Source organism: Platichthys flesus, chromosome 20 (genome assembly GCF_949316205.1).
Source record: "Platichthys flesus chromosome 20, fPlaFle2.1, whole genome shotgun sequence".
Classification (NCBI taxonomy): Eukaryota; Metazoa; Chordata; class Actinopteri; order Pleuronectiformes; family Pleuronectidae; genus Platichthys; species Platichthys flesus.
Window position 1 is genome coordinate 11740646 of NC_084964.1, and position 18703 is coordinate 11759348.

Here is an 18703-nt window from a genome sequence, read left to right on the forward strand (position 1 = left end):
CCAAGGGATGGGGAGGCTGAAATATCCACTCACGATGCAAGTAGTTGGTAGATTGCCGATTTACTGCGAGGGCCGCTCTGGTGAGGGGATTAGTACAGAGCAGGATGCACTACAATCTCTTCAGTCTAATGGATAAACACAAGCACCGCTGCCTTGCCTCATCAGTCTAATGAAGAGTTATTTTTGCTACTTGGAGAAAAGCCTTTAATTGTTCAACATGTGTGACATTACTCACAGTGGAGAAATAAAATAAGAGCAAGGCGATGCTTTTCATGCATTTTCCTTCAGAGACGTAAAGCAACAGATGTGTTGTCGGGATTCTAATATCGGGAGGAGGGGTCGGGGGGGGGATTAAATCACAACACTGCTCTAGTGATTTGCCAGAGCTTTGGCTTTGAAGGAAAGGGTTGCAAAGAGCCAGTCGGAGTCAAACGACGTAGTGCAGGGACGATGGATGCATGACGGCTCCAACGGGCCAAAAGCGAAGCAACGAGAAACACAATTAAAAGTTCCTCCCACAGCTCATTGGATATAGAGGATCTCACAGGAACACATCGACAGGTAAGATCAATATTAAGATTGTAAACATGTCTGTTATGATCATGTGCCAGAGCATCGCATCGCAACAAATTTAACCGAGTAGAAAAGCTAGACAAATCATTTCGTTTTTTTAACACAACTACTTAAAAAGTGGTTGAATAGACTGTTTCCGTAGTTGCGAATAGTTTTCCTATTTTTCCCACTATTTTGAACACAATCACCCCCGCCCAATGTAAGCTCATAACTACCCCCCCATCATATCAGCTGCGACGAGACAAATGTAATTTCATTTCAGAAATGTCTGAATCCAAAGATTTGTATAATATACACTTAGATGTTACTTCATGTACAGTTTATTCTAAAAAGTATGATGTTCTTATTTAAATAAAAATGTTGGGCCAAATATTCATGAAAACTGCAAATAACAAATCCAGGAATTTGGGCATCAAACTGTAATTATGGGTGTGGGAAGTTCAGGGGAGGAGACCAGTCCCTATTTATTTAAGCTTTGGGGATCTGGGATTTTGGATTAATATTGTTGTCCTGGCCACCAGATTTTAATCCAGTTTCATGCGGAGGCCGTGACGAGAGAGCAGTGGGATGGAAGGAAGGGGGAGTGGAAGCGTGGTTTGTGGGATGGGGCTATGGCAGAGAGAATGAGTGTAACAGAGGGATTAGGGTCAGCCATGTTGAGCATCTGGCTTAGAGATGTCCTGTGCTCTTGTACTGTACTGCAACGCATGCACATAGGGATTACACAGCACACATACAGAGTTGTGCTAACTCTCGCTGTACGCCAAGTGTAACAAACCAACGCAATGTGAAATAGAATCCATCAAGGCCCTTTAATTCAGTCAAACTGCACCAAATTATACACACTATATCAGTCCCTTTAATATGCTTGATTTTTTTCATCAAGATCCATGAGTTATTATCTGGTAAAATACCTGCAGAAATTTTCAAATATCCTGGATCCGCTCCAAATTTCTATGTGTTCTTCCCTGACGTTCCATATCCTTCCAACAAGTTTCCTTGTAATCTAACCAGTCTTTGTGGAAAACTGCCAACTAAAAAACAAGCGAATATGAAAACATAATAACTTCTCCCATTTTCACAGCTACCATGAGGTTAGTCAGCACAGGGGTCCGGGCCCAGCGGGCCGCGGAGCCGTCTGAACCAGAGGCAGAGGAAACGACGGAGCCGGTTCACCACGAGCACTCTCATTCAGAGCACCCTCATTCGGAGCACCCTCATTCAGAGCACCATGAGCACTCCCACCCAGAACATCACCCTGGACACGACTACAACCACATGAAAGAGAAGTTCATGAATGAAATCACTCATCTGCCAAGTAAGCCACTTCTAGGAAACAAACCTAACTTGAAATTAATGGTGTATCTTTGGGTATTTTTTTGGAAGAGCGGATATACCCCTATACAGATTTTTTTTTATTTTTAAATATATTGCCTTATTTGTTTTGACTAGTTTAAACAGCTTTTTTTGATCGACATTGAGTTGTTATTGAAGGTGAAAGATATTGTAGATTTGAGGGAACTATTGTTTTCCTTCCCCTAACAACTGCTCTTGCTTGTATAAAGCACTTAATGATAACAATGATTAACTGCGTCACTGGTGTTTGTGGCTGTGGTTGAACAGTGCCACTTCTAGCTGGGAGTGTGTTATTATCTGATTATTGCAAAGGGTGTTGTTACTGACCTAAGTGCAGGCTCAGCAAAGTATCCCTAGATAAAGACGTATTAGTTTTCCTGCAGATTTTATTTCACACTAAGACCATGCTTATTTTACCAAGTTTGAGAAAAGCAGTTTAAGTTCAATGATAATATTGGAACTGGTTTAGAGTTAATGTGTCAATTTTTGTTTTGTAGTTCCCATGTGGGCAGTTGCAGCCATCGTTGTGCTGGTACTGGTTTTGGTGGCGTGCTGCATCTTCTGTTTATTCAAAAAATGCTTTGCGAAAAAGAAAAAGCCGAAGAAGGTGAGGGAGAGGAAGGCCGGTCGCGTCAGAAAGAACAAGGATGGTGAAGGAGAAGCCGGAGAAAAGGTGTGGGATTTCTATTAATTTATTACTGGAGATAATCTTACCCGATCTAAACGATGATTATCCAATGCACTGATGTGTTTGTCTCGCAGGAGGGGGAGGTGAAGAAGGAAGGCGAGGAGCAGGAGAAGGAACAGGAAAAGTTGGGTAAACTGGAATTCTCCTTGGACTACAACTTCACAGATACCCAGGTGGGTCCTCTGTAAAAAATTAAAGAATACATATTAATGACTGGAAGACGTTCATGAATTAATTCTGTGAACACACATTTATTTCCCTCTGCAGCTTATAGTGGGCATTCTCCAAGCTCAGGACCTCGCTGCTATGGACATGGGGGGGACCTCAGACCCCTACGTCAAAGTTTTTTTGTTACCTGACAAAAAGAAGAAGTATGAGACCAAGGTTCAACGCAAGAATTTATGCCCTGTTTTCAACGAGACCTTCATCTTCAAGGTGCCCGATTGCATGTTTGTCTACTTGTTGTCTTTTTTGGTGTTTTGTTCTTTTCCTTCTCTTTATGTCTTTGTGTTCAAGCTTGTTGATGACATGTCACTTCTAATCCTCACAAGGCATAAGTTGAGCCTATGTCTCCACCTCCCCTCGTCTTAAGTATTTCATTCCCTGTGTGGAGTCTGTCAAGTTATCCCTCCCCCAAGAATGTTTTTAAATGTATCCCGTCACTACATGTTCTTTGTTTAACGGCTGGATTTGCACATTTGGTCTCATGTTAATGAAACAGTCTCCCTCCTACCTCTCTTTCTAGATCCCGTATGCAGAGTTGGGTGGAAAGACTTTGGTGATGCAAGTTTATGACTTTGACCGTTTCTCCAAGCACGACATTATTGGAGAGATAAAGATTCCCATGAACAGCGTTGATTTGGGTCAGCCGTTGCAACAGTGGAGAGACGTGGAGAGTGGTGAGAAGGAGGAGGTATGATATATCACGGTTTGGTTTCTCTTTGTTTCAATTGTGCAACTTTAGAAGGTAAATGTTTAGATCTTCTAGAAATCGCATCTTGTAAGTCCTTGTCTTGGATTTAATTGCAATGGGACATGACAGTACTCCATCATATTCCCTTTCAGCAAGAAATGCTTGGTGACGTTTGCATTTCTTTACGGTACGTACCTACTGCTGGGAAACTGACAGTGAACATCATGGAGGCAAAGAATTTGAAGAAAATGGATGTGGGAGGATTGTCAGGTAAACTAACCTTTTTGTTATTTATTCATATTATCTTAGAAGTTCCTTCATGTCTCGCTAACATTGAGTACTTAAACCAAACATCAGTGACGTGAGGAAGTTTTACTGTATTTCATTCTTTTCCATTTCCAAAAGATCCATTTGTGAAGATCGTTCTACAGCAAAATGGGAAACGCATCAAGAAGAAAAAGACGACGGTGAAGAAAAACACGCTCAATCCCTACTTTAATGAAAGTTTCAGCTTTGAAGTCCCCTTTGAGCAGATACAGGTGGGCTGTGTAAACACATCCATTACCAGTTTCAGACAGTCAGTGTTGATGTCGGGGATTAATAATTACATAAGTATTCGATAACACATTTTTCTTTTTGCGTTTCAGAAAGTGCAGGTCGTCATCACAGTGTATGACTACGACAAACTCGGGAGCAATGACCCCATAGGAAAGACGTTCATGGGCTACGGAGCAACAGGAGTGGGCCTGCGTCACTGGTCGGAGATGCTGGCCAATCCCAGACGTCCGGTCGCCCAGTGGCACACTCTCCTGCACGAGGAAGAAGTCGATGCATTAGTCAAAGCAAAACCCCGCTAGAGTCGAACTTATTGCATAGGCCTACTGTTGACATGTTCCGTTGTGTTGACCCTGATGTTGTCTCAATTTGTGTGTTAAGTTCTCCGACACATATTGTTTCTTTTTTTGAGGTACATGACACGTGTGTACGAGTGCTGGTGTGTTGTTTTAGGAAATTTGGTTGTCATTAAAAATCCTGCCTCCCCTATTAACATGCGTTACTCCTGTAAACTGATAGGAATAAGTACTTGTATAATGACCAACACAAAAATGTAAATGTGCATATACTGTTTATGCACTTGCATGGGCCTAATAAAGATTTGTGGCATAAAGGAAGGAATTTAAGATTGCCCTGTGTCCGCCTGAAAATGAAAACATGTTTGCTCATCTAGGGCTGTGGTGCACCAGTGCCCTGGATAATGATTGTTGCACTATCCAGGTAGTAAAGGATAAACTTTATTCTTCTTTTTCCCTCAGTTCTTAAGGTACATCTCTCTGAATATGTTAAGCTGAAAGAGTAACGCTTGTTTGTGACTTACTACGGAACTCCACCCAGGCTTCGTTTAGAAAAACACTTCATAGGATTCATTAACCAAATAATTGTGGTCATAGATCCCTTTGATGTCTTAGACTGTTGCAAAGGTTAAGAATCATTCGATCTGAAGAGAAACAAGAGTGTTTTTGACCTGAACCGATCTATAAATCCATATAGTGCCAAAAGGAGGTAAGCCTCATTTTACAACTTTAATCGGATTTTCATAAAATGTTCACCATGAACCGTAATGCGTGATTAGTGGGCATGCACCAGCTCAGTGTGACGGACGCAGGAAGTGACGGGGTTAACCGTCCAGCGACGCACAACACGCATGCAACACAGACCCGCTTCGCCCGGTCCAAAAAACATATCTCCATCCTTAAGTATAAATAAAGAAAGTTGAAAGGATATATACATGTAAGAAGAGAGCTTTGCCCGTGGTTTCAATGAATAAAATGTAGATATTCACCAGCTTTATATTATTGTTGTTACGTGGCTAAAATGGTGAAAGTTTAGGAGGCGATTTGAATAAGTAATTTGTGAATAATGAATGTGCATATAGAATAATAAAGTTGGTTAGATAGTCAATGAACCCTTTCTTATGGACGAGCAAAATAACTAACATCTTTTGTTTTTGTACTTGTAACTAGTCTCTATAAGAAAGTGCAGTCTCCAAATCTGTCCGGAGGTTTTTGGGGATATTTCACATTTACAAAATTCATCTGTACTATGTTTATGAAATACAAGACTTTGATGCTGGTTGTGAACGTGGTAGGAGAGGTGGTTAAACACAAAAAAGTGTTATGATAAAAAAGTCTTATTTACATTTAAGATCAAACCATCACATCAACAGGAGACAGGTGCTCAGCACGTCTCAGTCGTTGCCTAGCAACAGGAAACCTAAACTTCCTCCAGAGACAGTTCACTGGAAACTTTCCCTCGGTCACTAAAACCGTCTGTGAGGTAAGTTTCCACCTTCGTTTGGCCGCTGATAGTATCCGCTCACAGCTCATGACAGGGCCCATCACTGGTCCATCACCAATTTGACTCTAGAGACGCGTAGCTCCGCCAGGAAAACAGCTACAAGCTAGCTAGCAGCTGCGTTAGCCTTAGCTAGCCCTTATCTAGCGGTGGTTAGGCGTTGGTGCTGAGCTAAGCTACGTCGCAGGCAAAACACAGAGAAAGTTGTAGTTCAGCCATTTGCTGTGCGGTGTGAGGCACTTACAGTTCAATATTGTGTCTTTGCTGTAACACAGGATGAGCGCTGGAAGAGCAGCGGAGGGGGCAGGGTGCGTCACCTGGTGGGGACTCAGTCCGGCACGTGACCTGCTCGCTGCAGGTGAGAGACACAGGCAGCGCACACCTGGATGAGGACAGAGGACATGATGGTGGAATGATAATCAGTGGAATTCACACGAGACAACATACAGTTAAACAATTCGCAGTAATATTAATTGTGACATTATTTACTCAGCAGCTTTCAAAACATAAGAGACAAGAAGTAAATCAGTATAATTCCATTCAAATTAAAAACAACAAATTATATGATAATAATGATAATACATTTCATTTATACAACACCTTTGTATCAGAAAATGCAGGCCAAAGTGCTTTGCAATCAAATTGAACTGACAGGAAATAAGATCACGTTAGCACTCAAACAAAGCGTTATATAAACTAAAGTGAATGGTGTTGAAAACAAGATAAAATCTATTAAAAGCAAGATCATAGAAAAAAAGTCTTGAGTTGGTTCTTAAAACTATCAACAGAAGTAGTTTGTCTGATGTGTGGTGGGAGTTTGTTCCAATCCTTTAGTGCATAGCAGGAGAAAGATGCTTTCCCATACGTTGTGTTATTAATTTTATGTATTTATTTAGATGTTTTGCAAACCCACGGATTGTAGAAGGAATATACTCCAATAAACAATCAGAAATGTATGAGGGTACTGTACCATTAAGAGACTTAAAAACAAATATATATACAACATCGATTAAATGTAAATGAAAATGAAGAATCATTACTTATAAAATAGGATAAGATATTCCCTTATTAGTCCCACAATTGCAGTTTTACAGCACCAAGAGTCAAAATAGCCATTAGTAAGTAATAAGAATCATGCAATACCTAAATATAAGGAATATACTAAAATATGAGTTGATTTGAATATACACTTTAAGAACAGGTAAGAAAATGTACAGTGAATGGATTGCATATAAACCATTGGTATTGCACAGACAGGTAAATATAGTACATTGAAAATTGCATAGGCTTTGAAAGTTATTGCAAAAATAGCACAAGTTAAATTTAAAACACAGAAAAGAATCCAAACTCCTCCACTGATGAGTAAATAATGTATAGCAACAGCTGTAGAATTGAGGAAGTATGACATGTGGAATCTCCTGTATGGTCTCTCTCTCTCTCTCTGTCAAGGCCCTGCAAGTCGAGAAGAGGAGGCCAATGTTCTCCTGGTTGGCAGCGCAGATCCACGGCATATTCTGAAGACCATTAGTGGTTTGAGGATTGAAGAAAGCCTCCATGTGAGCCTCCTTGTCTTAATCCATTTTTGTTAAACCCGAGAACAGATTGTTTAACTCCTTTGTGAGCCAAAGACTTCTCCTCTCTGCTCCGCTGCAGGTGTGGGTGATAGAAAGCAGCATGGAGGTGGTTGCTCGCCAGCTGCTGCTCCTCTACCTGGCACTGGTGCCCCAGGAAAGCATGGGACTGAACGGTGGGATTCCAATCCCTTTTTAAAATCTAAATCTGCGTAAAACTCTCAGGTTGTCTGATGCTGGATTTTATTCACAGAGAAGACAGAGGTCTACCTGGAGGTGTTTGGGAACGGTGAGATCCGCGCTCAAACAGAGGAAATACTGAGACACGCAGCATCACAGCTTTCTCTGTGTGTTACTGAAACAATGGAGACGGCCGCACACCCCTGTCTGAACACAACTCTCCTCAAGGTACAAGCAGATTACAGGCCTACTCAGTCAAACCCATTTGAAACTATTGTATTTCAATATATTTGGTATTCAGGCCCTTTTGGACTAAATGTGGGTGTTTAACCACTCAAATTTAGTGTAATTCTACTCATTTCATACTATGAAATATATAATAACATGAGTATTTCTACAGTTCAAGGAGAGAGATGAGCTGGTCAGGATATTCAAATCGTGGATCCCGCCTCAGTCTTCATCCGAGCGTTCTGTTCCCATCGCCATGTCCAAAGCCTGGGATTATCGGGTCAGGCAACACCTTGGAACGAGATACGACTCCAAGAGAGGCTGCTTCGACTGGGACCTTACAATGAAGCTGCAAGACAAAGGGGTATTTGAAACCTTTGAAACTTTTTCTTTTTAAATATTTCAAAATAGAAAGGAGGCTTATTTATTGTGTGTTACTGTGATGGAAACTCATTCTGTTCTAATTCTTTATCGCCAGTGTGGTGTCATCAATAAACAACAATATGTGAAATGGAGGGAGCGGGGTTTGGCGTTCGAAATGAGGGAAGGTGTCTACCAAATAACCAATCCAACTTTACTCTCGTCAAGAGTGTTCCGTCAGGTGAGTGTACACTGTTCATCAAGATACTGCACAATGCAGCATGAAGCAGCATTGTACATACATCTGCAAGAAAGGCAAGCAGGCCCAGTTGCCCATGCACAGCCATGAACAACTCCTGGAGATAACGCAATGTGGATGAACTTCACGTTGTGCTTGTGTTGACAGAGGGGGAACAAAGTGGCTGTGAGGGGTTACTGGGGAGACATAGTATCCAGTCCCTACCTCGCCTTTGGCATCGAAACCGATGACAAGAGCCTCCTGAAGAGACAAAATGAGAAACATATCAAGGTAAACTATCCGGTTGTAATAGCACCGGTTTTGTTTTTATAATTATATCATATTAATATCTCTTTGTTTTATTTTCTTTCCTCTCTCTTTATCAGACAGCCCAGGATATCTCCTTTGCAAATGTGCAGGCATTGTTCCAGTCGCTGTCCAGTAGAAGGGGCTGCCCCTCTCCTTCTCAGTCAGACACAGAGGGACAGGAGCCATCCACACAGATAGACCAAAAATCTGTCCCCATTAAAGGTAAAATACTATCAGCAGCAACCAGGCCTGTGGTTTTGAGACAATACGCAATATATAGGACCAAAAGAACAGGATGAGAAAAGCAGTTGAACTCACATAGACAAGGCTCAGACTGAGGTGAAAGGTTGATTTTGTTTATGTTGCATTTAGCATGTTTTTATGGAAGTGGGATCTTTGTGGCAGACCACTTCCCAGCTTTGGAATGCAGGTTTTGATGTTCAGCACACAGAAACCTGTTTACGAAACCTGAATTTCTCAATTCCTTTTCAGACCTGATGCGTCTGAGCGGCCTCTCTGTGACCTTCCTGCCTCTGGACTCACTTCCCAAACTGCCAGAGAAAGAGAAATATTCCCAGTTTTTCAAAACCATTTACCTCTCCACTACGTGAGACCATAATTACTACATCCATCCTTTGACTGCATGAATATTTATATACATTTATATTTTCTTCACCCTCCAGTCACATTGACCACAGATAACTGAAATGGCTGCTGACCATGTGTCTCTTTGTGTGTCTGCTCGAAAGCTGCGTGCACCAGTTGGGCCCGACAATGACACAGATCACAGTACCAGACGCTGTGGTTGTCATGGAGCTGGCCAAGTAAGGGTTTTACAGTGACTTTAATAGTAACTTGTTTCCATGGTGACAGTTAAGCCACCAGGAGTACAGTGACTCTGCTGTGTAAATGTTGTGTATCAGATCATTTGTGTTAAATGTTCGGGACAAGTCTTGGCAGTTCATAACGGCCGTGATTCGATTGACACCTAAGTTGCGTTTGTGTGTCGCTGTAAATCGCAGGTACGTTTTGGATCTGAACAAAGACCAGGAAGCAGGATTTGCTGAGAAAGTGGCAAGCATTGCTCTGGAGGCCGGATTTGAACCGTGGTGTGACGGCAAGAGTGATGACGTCCATGCTGTGTTCACACCAAAGACAAAATAAAAGTGGTGAACATCAGCACATCTGTTTACTCTGGTTCCCACTTTCTTTACAGTAACAAGATGCAACAAACCAACAAGAATAGTAATCATTATTTCATTTCCTATGCGATCGACATGTCCATTTTATTGATCTATGCATTTAAATATTACAGACACAATTGCAAGCCTATGTATTTGGATAAATGTTACACAAAAACTGATAGAATCTGTTTTGAGCTTTACTGACGAACACTGCAACCTCATCTTCAAGCTAGTGAAGCGTCTTCTTGTCTCTACGTGTGTAAATTCACTTCCAGCGTCCTCCAACCTTCCCCTTACCGTGGACCTTTTTGCTGCATGGGTACAGGAAAAAAATGTAAGTTCAATTATCAACGGAAATGACAAGTGTGACTGAAAAGGCAAAGAAAGAGAAGTAACTCGTGGTTTCGTTTCCGCTTTATCACCCTCATGTAAATGTCTGACACATGAGCAATCTGCAAATAAAGTAGCCAATGTATAAAAGTTTGTTTCCTGTGAATGTGTGACTGTCGCCGTTCATCTGTGTCAGATTTGCATGGTCAATGCAAAGTTATTCCCGCCGATGCTTCTACTTTCCTGTGGTGTGGGTGTTGTGTCAACAGAGACTGCGATAAGCAGATTAACTCACAATTTCTGAGCGTGTTGGATTCTGTTGAGGAGAACGTTTATCTGAAAATAAATAACACACAGGTTGGGATGGCAAACACTTTCAAAATCCCTGTTTTGTATAATTTCCACAGGATGCCTCACCTCGTACTTCTGCCTCCTCATTTTGTCGGTCAGGTCAAATTTCTCAGACTCCAGCTGGTAGATGCACTCCCACATCTCCTTAGCTCTCTCTCTAAGACACAATTGCATCCACAATCAACAATCAACAACATACACTTTCAGAATTCTCCACAAAAGGTGACTGGTTATTGTTTGTTTGGAGTGTGTCTGGCTTATCCAGCTGGCCTTCCCTGCAGCATAGGACTGGTTTTGAAGTTAAACCAAATCTGCTGATACCAAAAGAAAACTCACAATGCATCAACTTTGATGAGACTTTGACTGACCTCAGACCGTCCTCTCTTAGAGTTTCTATAGCCAGTGGCTTACGGCGCTCAGCCAGAGTCTTCTTCTTGATTTCCCTCGCAGTTTGCTTTTTTCCTCGCCTCTGCTCTACCTGCAGGGGGAAAGAAAAAACACACATCACTCTTCAGAACGATCTCTCACACACAGGTTTGTGCAGATGTCATTACTAGGGCCCTTGCATTGGCTTCCATTAACCTTAGTCAAGAATCACATCTTACCCTTAACCTTAACCAGAACCTTAACCAGCTTTTGGTTCCCATGAGGTCTACTGGTCCTTACAAGGTCTGTTTTTATGTTGGAAAAGGTCCTTAAGAGGTAAGAAAAACAAATGCACACACACACACACACACACACTGTCTAACTGCCACGTGGAGTGCTTTTTTCAGAAGGCACTTAAGATGATATGCACTCCACAAACATGCAGGCACACACCTGCCTATACAAATGTATTATTCTGACCTTGGCCAGGAACCCTCCAAAGTGAGCGCCCATGTTAGAGAGCACTTTCTTCTTCTTGGCTTCATCGTCCGCCCTCTTTTTTGCCTCTTCGTCCTCCTTCCTCTGCCTCTCCTCCTACGGAAGTCACTTTGCATTCATTAATGCAGTTTCCTTCACTTGAATGTGCTCAGTGTGTATGGACAAAATGTTGTGATCTGAGTCGATCACACAAAGAGAAACTTTGATTACCGCAATCCGTGTGTGTCTCTCTCGCTCTTTTTCAGCCCTCACTCGCTGCTGCTCAGCTCTTTCTGCCCGTCGGTTCTCCTACAACAGAAAAAAATAATAGACATCCACACATGGCTCTTTAATCACCGTTATTTTGGACAGGTTCTCTACCCACTGAAAAAGGGGTTTTACAGAATAAACAGTTTGGGAAAAGCCTTACAATCCTTTCTTTGAGTCCAATCAGCTCCTGTTCCTCTTTCTTCCTCTGCTCAAAGTGGACATCAATCAGAGTCTGCAGCTCCAGAAGATCTTTCTCCATCCTTTTCCTGTGGATATCCTAACAAGAGCCAATGGAAACGCAGATTCATCTATGTAGTGTGTTTGGTGAAGTAATCACAATATGTTGCATTCAAAACAATCTTGAAGAAACGTACATCAAAGTCGACCCGGTCTCCTTCAGGGATTTTTGGAGCAGCAAGCTGTGTGACCAGTGACCTGTAAAATAACATGAAGGCTGATCTTCTTTTCAGATTAATGAGACTTTGACATTTTGTGTTAAAAATCTGACAATATTTTTTTATTGTTCAGTGTTTTCATTCCTTCTTACTTGTATTTGGGGCGTTCTTCTTCAACATGACAGCCAGAACAGCAATGGAAAAGCGAACAGTTCATGTTTTAAAAAACCACAGTTCGGATTGAAAACACAAAGATAAAGTTCGAATCAAGCTAAGTTGAATTTAATGTTAATATTTTAAATTGAATAGCCTCATGCCCACTTGTTACAGTGACGTACAATAGGTTCTGCCAAGATGAAGGAAACAATAAGTGCTTGTATTTTACTATGTTACTGATGATGGACTCACAAACCCAACCACTACAGGGAGGATTAGACTGGAGTTTGCCTATGGGGACATTCTCAGTGACAGGATGCTGTTATAGTTTGTCTGAGTGTGTTGATACAATTTTCACCATCACAGTCTCACCTCCTTCTCCCTGCTCCTCATATTCATCTGGAGAAAGAAAGAACGTGAGAGAGACCAAGACGAGGGAAACAATGAAACTCCAACAGTTATTTAAAAAAAGGAATGAATGAAAAATAATGTTTTTACCTTCCTGATGTCCTCTAAATAAAAAAAAAGACATGAAATAATATATCAGACGTGCAATGATACAAAAGCTCATTTATTATGAATGAATGGACTGCATTGACTCACCCATGATCTTCTAAATGAGACATGGTAACACTGGGGAGAAATCATACGGTTATAACTTTGAAACATTAGCTCCCAACAAGAAAGGATTTTTTAAATGCAATTCTGGTAAGAAGGGTAACAGTAATCTAAAACCGCTTACAAGTGGGAGACAACAATGAAGTTTCACTACAGAAGGAGAGCTTGTGGTAAAGAGCTAAATCTGTTCTATAAGACCAAGTGTAGGAGACCAGGTAAAGGAATGCACCCAAAATGTTAGGGTATTAGAAAGTAGGTGTTCTCTCAAGAGGTCACTGAAGATTTAGAGGAAGGCGCCTGCTCGGATAGCATTTAGTAGGTGCAGAATGTGGCTGCTCTGCAGGAATGGCAATGCCAGATGATGTTCTTTGTAAGAAGGCAGTGGAGTGAAGGGTCCGACCCCAGAGGTCAAGTTGATGGGTGCTGATTCATAAGGTTGATGAGCAGAGTTTAGGACATGTGTCCCCTAAACCTGAGTGAAGACGGGCTGATGGGACCCTGTATCCGAATCCATATGTTACGGCTGTACAGCATTAGATATACTGTATTCATAATATATTATGATTATGGGGGTTGGACCCGAGGAAGGGGTTTATATTACAAAGAGAAGGGGCCCCAGCATCAAGCTTTGGGGCACCACAGTAGGGAAAGGGATTGTCATGACAAATTGAAGGACTATGGATGACACAGGTTTAAAAAACATAGAAAGTGCTTTTCCCAGTATGTCCAGTTCGAACAGATAGCTCGATAGGATGGGTCACTGTATAGTGGCTGCTGATAGGTCCAGCAAGATCAGCACTAAAGATTTAGCTGCAGCTCTACCTCCCCTTAAGGTTTTCTGTCACATATAGTAGAGTCTCTTCAGTGATGTTGCCGCTATTAAAGCCCAACTGATTTAGATCAAGGCGGGTGTTCCACCAGAGGAATTCTGAGATGGTTTGAATCCATCTGCATGATTGCATTTTACAAAAACATTCTTAAATTGAGCTCACAATTTGCAATCAATAATCTGACATTAACAGGAATTGATCATTTGCACACGTCTCCAGTTAAGACTTTTAAAAGCCATTAAAAAAATCATGTTTATCTCCTTAAGTTCAAATATAAAATTAACTTAAATATCCGTGACGTAGGGGAGATGAAGTGTGGTTCAAAGCATGCCAGTGCTTTGGTTCAAAGAAGAAGATGAAGGGAAAGCCACTTGTGGCTAACGATCTAGGAATAGAAGAGGACAGAGGCTGCGACAGTGTCCTGTTACCCAGGGTGAGAACAAAGTATCAGCTGGCCAATCCTTCTTGATTAATTTGATTTGCCAGAGAGAATGTGGGATGGAGAGATTAGAGCTGGTCGGCGGGACGCCATTAACACCAGCCAAGTCCTCTATTATCATTCCATCTAGTCTCCATGAGCTGAATAGGTATTTCCTTGCATGAGGTGCCCCACAAATATTTTAGCATCCCCAACAATTACTTCTTCACTTTTTTTTATATCTTCTTTTTTACAGTTACTGAAGTTTAAGTTCTAGACAGAGCAAATTCTGAAACCCAATTTGTATCCCCACAGCTGGAAGCGCCCTCAGAGCATGAGCATGCAAATCTGAATAAACATGGGCACATGGACAAAAGGCAAATGAGGGATTGATAGAGGAATTCATTATCGCCGCTCCACTGTTGAATGTTTCTGGCCAAACTGACCGACGGGATCATACTCGTTATGACAAACGGACAGAGAGGTTAAGGGAACCAAGAATAACTTGTCATGAGGGAACATTCCTAATGGACAGTGTTATCCTGGTGGATCCAGTGTTTCCAAAGATGCTGAATTTCAGTTTGTTCCCATGAAAACAGAGAAGATCTTTTAATTGTGACCATGAAAAAAACTAAAAATAATCCCAGAGTACTCACTTTTGTATGTTTTACAGCATCTTTCATTTAAGCAGTTATATATTCACATACATTATTTCATTGTCGTGAAAAGCTGACAAGCTGAGAACAGCACAATGACAGGTGCTATTAGCGTTTTTAAGCGCATTTCACTGGAAATTGTCGAAAAACATTTTGAATACAGTTCTAGATTCTGATTTGATATAAAATATTTAAGAAATTACAGAAACTAGTTTTTCTGGACGGTTTCACACTTTCACAGCAGCATAGAGGACATTTCAGAGCACATACCTGGACAGGAAAAAGAGGGAGACTTTCACAGATGATGATGATGAGTAACAACTGCAGAGGCTGAACCAGACCTTTATATACCCGGCCGTGTGGGGGGGACGAAGAGGCGACACTGAGGTGCACATGTGTGTGTGTGTGTGTGTGTGTGTCGGGGGTATGATTCAGAAAAGAGCGACGGGGAATGTATGTGGATTATTGGGGGCTTTTGGGAGCATAAGCTGATAATGAAGCAAGGGTTTGCTGGTGACCTCACAGCTGAAAAAAGAGGCATGAGGACAGATGGCAGACGATGGAGAGAGACGGAAGAGACAGAACAACGATCCCAGAACAGAAGAATTGCTAACGAGAGCTAGAGAGATTCAGTTTGCGGTTCAGGATGTGGAGGCTCTGAACATCACTGGTACCCGGGGTCTTTACTCCCATCTGTGAAAATGACTATAAAGCTTAACCTCAAGCACTGCGAGGGGATTCAAGAAAGGACACTAATTTGTGTAAAGAACCCCACCACTTCGATAAACAAAGGCACATAAGAAGTGTGGCTGTAGCTCAAGAGACATAGTTTGTCGTCCACTAAGAAGATACTGAACCCCAAATTGAGTTAATGGTATGTTATAGAAAAGGCCCAGTGGTGCTGTATGAATGTAGCTTAAAGATTAGAAATGCACAATTTGAAAAACAGCCCATACATATGTGACGTTTCAGTTGAACATATACAATCTCTTCTCATAACTATCAACACAATGACAATAACAGGTCACATAGCAAGGTTGAGCTTTTTGACAAATGCGTTTTGAAAGGTAAGTATGCCCTTGAACTGGTCAAATGCAAACAACATTTCCATAAAGACAAATGTTTGGCTCCTTGGGGCCGACTGAAGCACTTCATGTGTGAAGGGAGAGGGGGAGGGGGGGGGGGATAAAGAGAGAGAGAGAGAGAGAGAGTCAGGTCCTCAGGTCACAGGAGAAGACATCGGTGCATCAGGTAAGACGGAACATTTTTACCGAAGATATTTAGAATTATAAACAGCGGCAAAGATAAAATCGTACTATGAATGTTAGGGCTATATGGACAAGAGATCATAACCATCTAATATACACCTAAATTTAGATTAGATCTTTTTTTTTTAAGTTGCTGACTTTTTAAAGTGTGATTATGATACATTTGACAAAAGTTCAAGCATTATAGATATATCTTTTTCATTTTATATTCTATTTCTTATGTGTATATATAAATATATAAAAATAATTCACCTTTCTTTTAAATATTTATTTATTGGAATTAATTATTATTTTTAAGCATATCTTTTGCGTTTCTCTACATCAAAAGAGCATGACCCTGAGTGAGGTATACACTGGGGTAAAACAATATTGGCTAATAAACACTGCAAAGAGGCATTTCTAGTGTAGGAAAGTATTCATTTGATTTGATTTTAACATTTACCCTTTTTATATCTTAGACAAATCATGTCTAATTATCTGGTGATTTTGCTGCTGACGTCTGGTAAGTGTACTCACATAAAACAACCAATGAAATAGTTAAGGGAAATTCAAAAATACAGTTAAATTAATACTGAGTTAATGATTAATTGATGGGCCTCGTACAGGTGGTGTCACCTTGTGTTCACAGATTTATCATGAGCATCACCTGGTAAACGAGGCTAAGACCTGGGACGAGGCCCGGAGTTACTGCAGGGACAACTACACCGACCTCGCCACCATTTATAACTATGACGACATGGAGTGGCTGGTGAACATGACTCCCAGTGTTTTAGGAACTATCTGGATCGGTTTGGGAGAGACAGGGCCGGAGTCCTGGGGCTGGTCTGTGGGAGAAACAGGGATGAGCTACGAATCGCCTACCTACTCTAACTGGGCCATTCTCAATGAAAGTGAGCACAACTGTGGAGGTGTGAGGGCTGATGGGAAATGGCTAAGCGGACCTTGTGGAACAGCTCTTCCTTTCGTCTGTCAGGGAGGTCAGTGAAGCAGCTTTGATGCAGTGGTGCCTCGGTCCATTGTCTCAGTAACTGTGTTTACTTTTCATATATATATATATATATGTTGTTTTATCACTTTAGGCTTGTTTGCTGCAGTTTGAAAATGTTCTCATCCTCTCCAAAAATCCTAATCTTCACATTTTTTGAAATATTCCCAGTTGAGGGGTCCGGTGAGGTGACTTTGGTCCTTCAAAATATGACGTGGCAGATGGCCCAACAGTACTGCCGCCAGCACTACATGGACTTGGCCAGTGCGAGAAACCCGAGTGAAAACCAATTATTACAGCAAGTGTTCAGTAGAGATGGGTCGCCAGCCTTGGTCTGGATCGGTTTGTTCAAAGATAAATGGAAGTGGACGGACCAGAGCAACAGTTCCTTTAGATACTGGGCCAGCGGTCAACCAAACAATGATGGAGACTGTACATTGTTCAGCATCAACGGGTGGTTCGACAGAGGTTGTCAGACAAAGTTTCCCTTCTTCTGCTATAATGGTAAGCATATCTGTCCCAGTCTGAGTCCACCATGTGACGTGTTAGTTAGTCATTTATTCAGAGTTTCTTCAGGTTTCAAGTTGAAGATCTAGTAAACGTAGTGAAGTCTATTTACAAGTATTTGAAGATAAGGTGAAGCAGCCTTAAGAAGATCACCTATTAAATGCTACAGTTTCTTTCTTTCAATATTCTTTCGCACAGACAAAGAGGTACACTGAGATCAATTATGGCAGCGTGATAATGTCTGATAATGTCTAATGAGAAAGAACTACAACACACAGACTCAAAAGAATACATGCCTCCAAAAAAAGGGATACTTTTTAAATGGAGAAGACCTTGCCCAATGTCCTTAAAGACACTAGTAAATAGTATTTTAAGGCCTGAAATTCCGAAAAGATCAAATCTTTTAAGAGCCTGCAGAAACCAGAGCATGTACTCGTTGCAATGTTTTGTTTCTATGTGTTTGACCACAGAAATAGAACCCTCGGTGAAGCGGATTGTGAGGTTGAAAATAAAGTCAGACTCACCCCTTCAATTCCAGGATTTTGCTGTGAGCGACGCCATTTTGATCGAAGTAAGTGTTGCATTTTAAAATGTGGGTGTTTGTCGGTAAAGTAACGATAACGTTGCCGATAATAATGATGCAAAGACTTGTGAATGAAGGTGTGTTTTGACCAGTAATCTCTTCACGTCTCCGTAGATCCAAAAACAGATCGAGGGGGCGAAACTTCGGTGGATCACCAAGCCAGACGGGAGGATTTTTCACAATAAACAAGAAGAGAAAGATAACGACGGCTCCTCTGACAATTGAATATGAAGGGAAGCTGCCACTAGGGAATCTTCTGTGTCAAATACGACCTTCGTGAAATGATGCACTTGAATAAGTCACTTACTCTTTCAGGTTTGACATCCCCCAGTCAGAATAGATGTGATATTAATCTGAAATGCACATTGTTTTTATCTTCAAGGGGTAGTTTTTGAACTTTTCATATTATATTTTACTCATGATAAGATGATGTGTGTGGTTTCTGTTGCAATCTGATGAGTTTGAAGTACTAACCCAGTAAAAAACAACACTTGAGGCCTTTTTTTCTTTACGAATGACTTTATATTCTCTTGTGACATTG

The 18703-nt window shown here is 41.3% G+C and overlaps 4 protein-coding genes across 5 annotated transcripts; 3 read left to right on the plus strand and 1 right to left on the minus strand.

The window, feature by feature from the left end:
- Window positions 1-387: 387 nt before the first annotated feature.
- syt5b (synaptotagmin Vb) lies at window positions 388-4698 on the plus strand. The gene is made up of 9 exons (XM_062414374.1): window positions 388-561; window positions 1658-1891; window positions 2427-2602; window positions 2692-2790; window positions 2885-3052; window positions 3363-3530; window positions 3683-3800; window positions 3936-4069; window positions 4178-4698. Exons 2-9 carry the CDS (start codon window positions 1663-1665, stop codon window positions 4385-4387), a joined length of 1302 nt encoding a protein of 433 aa, XP_062270358.1. The 5' UTR covers window positions 388-561; window positions 1658-1662; the 3' UTR covers window positions 4388-4698.
- A 1097-nt stretch (window positions 4699-5795) lies between these two features.
- Window positions 5796-10475, plus strand: LOC133976195 (dynein axonemal assembly factor 3-like). Of its 2 annotated transcripts, XM_062414335.1 has the most exons (12): window positions 5796-5864; window positions 6158-6240; window positions 7332-7438; window positions 7536-7629; window positions 7707-7861; window positions 8034-8225; window positions 8340-8462; window positions 8628-8750; window positions 8846-8990; window positions 9261-9375; window positions 9518-9592; window positions 9791-10475. In XM_062414335.1, exons 2-12 carry the CDS (start codon window positions 6159-6161, stop codon window positions 9930-9932), a joined length of 1353 nt encoding a protein of 450 aa, XP_062270319.1. In that variant the 5' UTR covers window positions 5796-5864; window position 6158; the 3' UTR covers window positions 9933-10475. The 2 variants fall into 2 exon arrangements, with proteins under 2 accessions (XP_062270319.1, XP_062270320.1); XM_062414336.1 differs by lacking the exon at window positions 5796-5864 and having other exon boundaries at window positions 6146-6240.
- LOC133976197 (troponin T, slow skeletal muscle-like) lies at window positions 10123-12313 on the minus strand. Its single transcript, XM_062414337.1, has 8 exons — window positions 12121-12313; window positions 11907-12023; window positions 11708-11785; window positions 11480-11593; window positions 11002-11111; window positions 10700-10790; window positions 10578-10618; window positions 10123-10263 (listed from the first exon to the last, which is right to left on the minus strand). Exons 1-8 carry the CDS (start codon window positions 12193-12195, stop codon window positions 10218-10220), a joined length of 672 nt encoding a protein of 223 aa, XP_062270321.1. The 5' UTR covers window positions 12196-12313; the 3' UTR covers window positions 10123-10217.
- Window positions 12314-16552: 4239 nt separating this feature from the next.
- On the plus strand, window positions 16553-18387 carry LOC133931800 (macrophage mannose receptor 1-like). Its single transcript, XM_062378748.1, has 5 exons — window positions 16553-16589; window positions 16693-16977; window positions 17244-17576; window positions 18050-18150; window positions 18277-18387. Exons 1-5 carry the CDS (start codon window positions 16553-16555, stop codon window positions 18385-18387), a joined length of 867 nt encoding a protein of 288 aa, XP_062234732.1.
- Window positions 18388-18703: the final 316 nt, after the last annotated feature.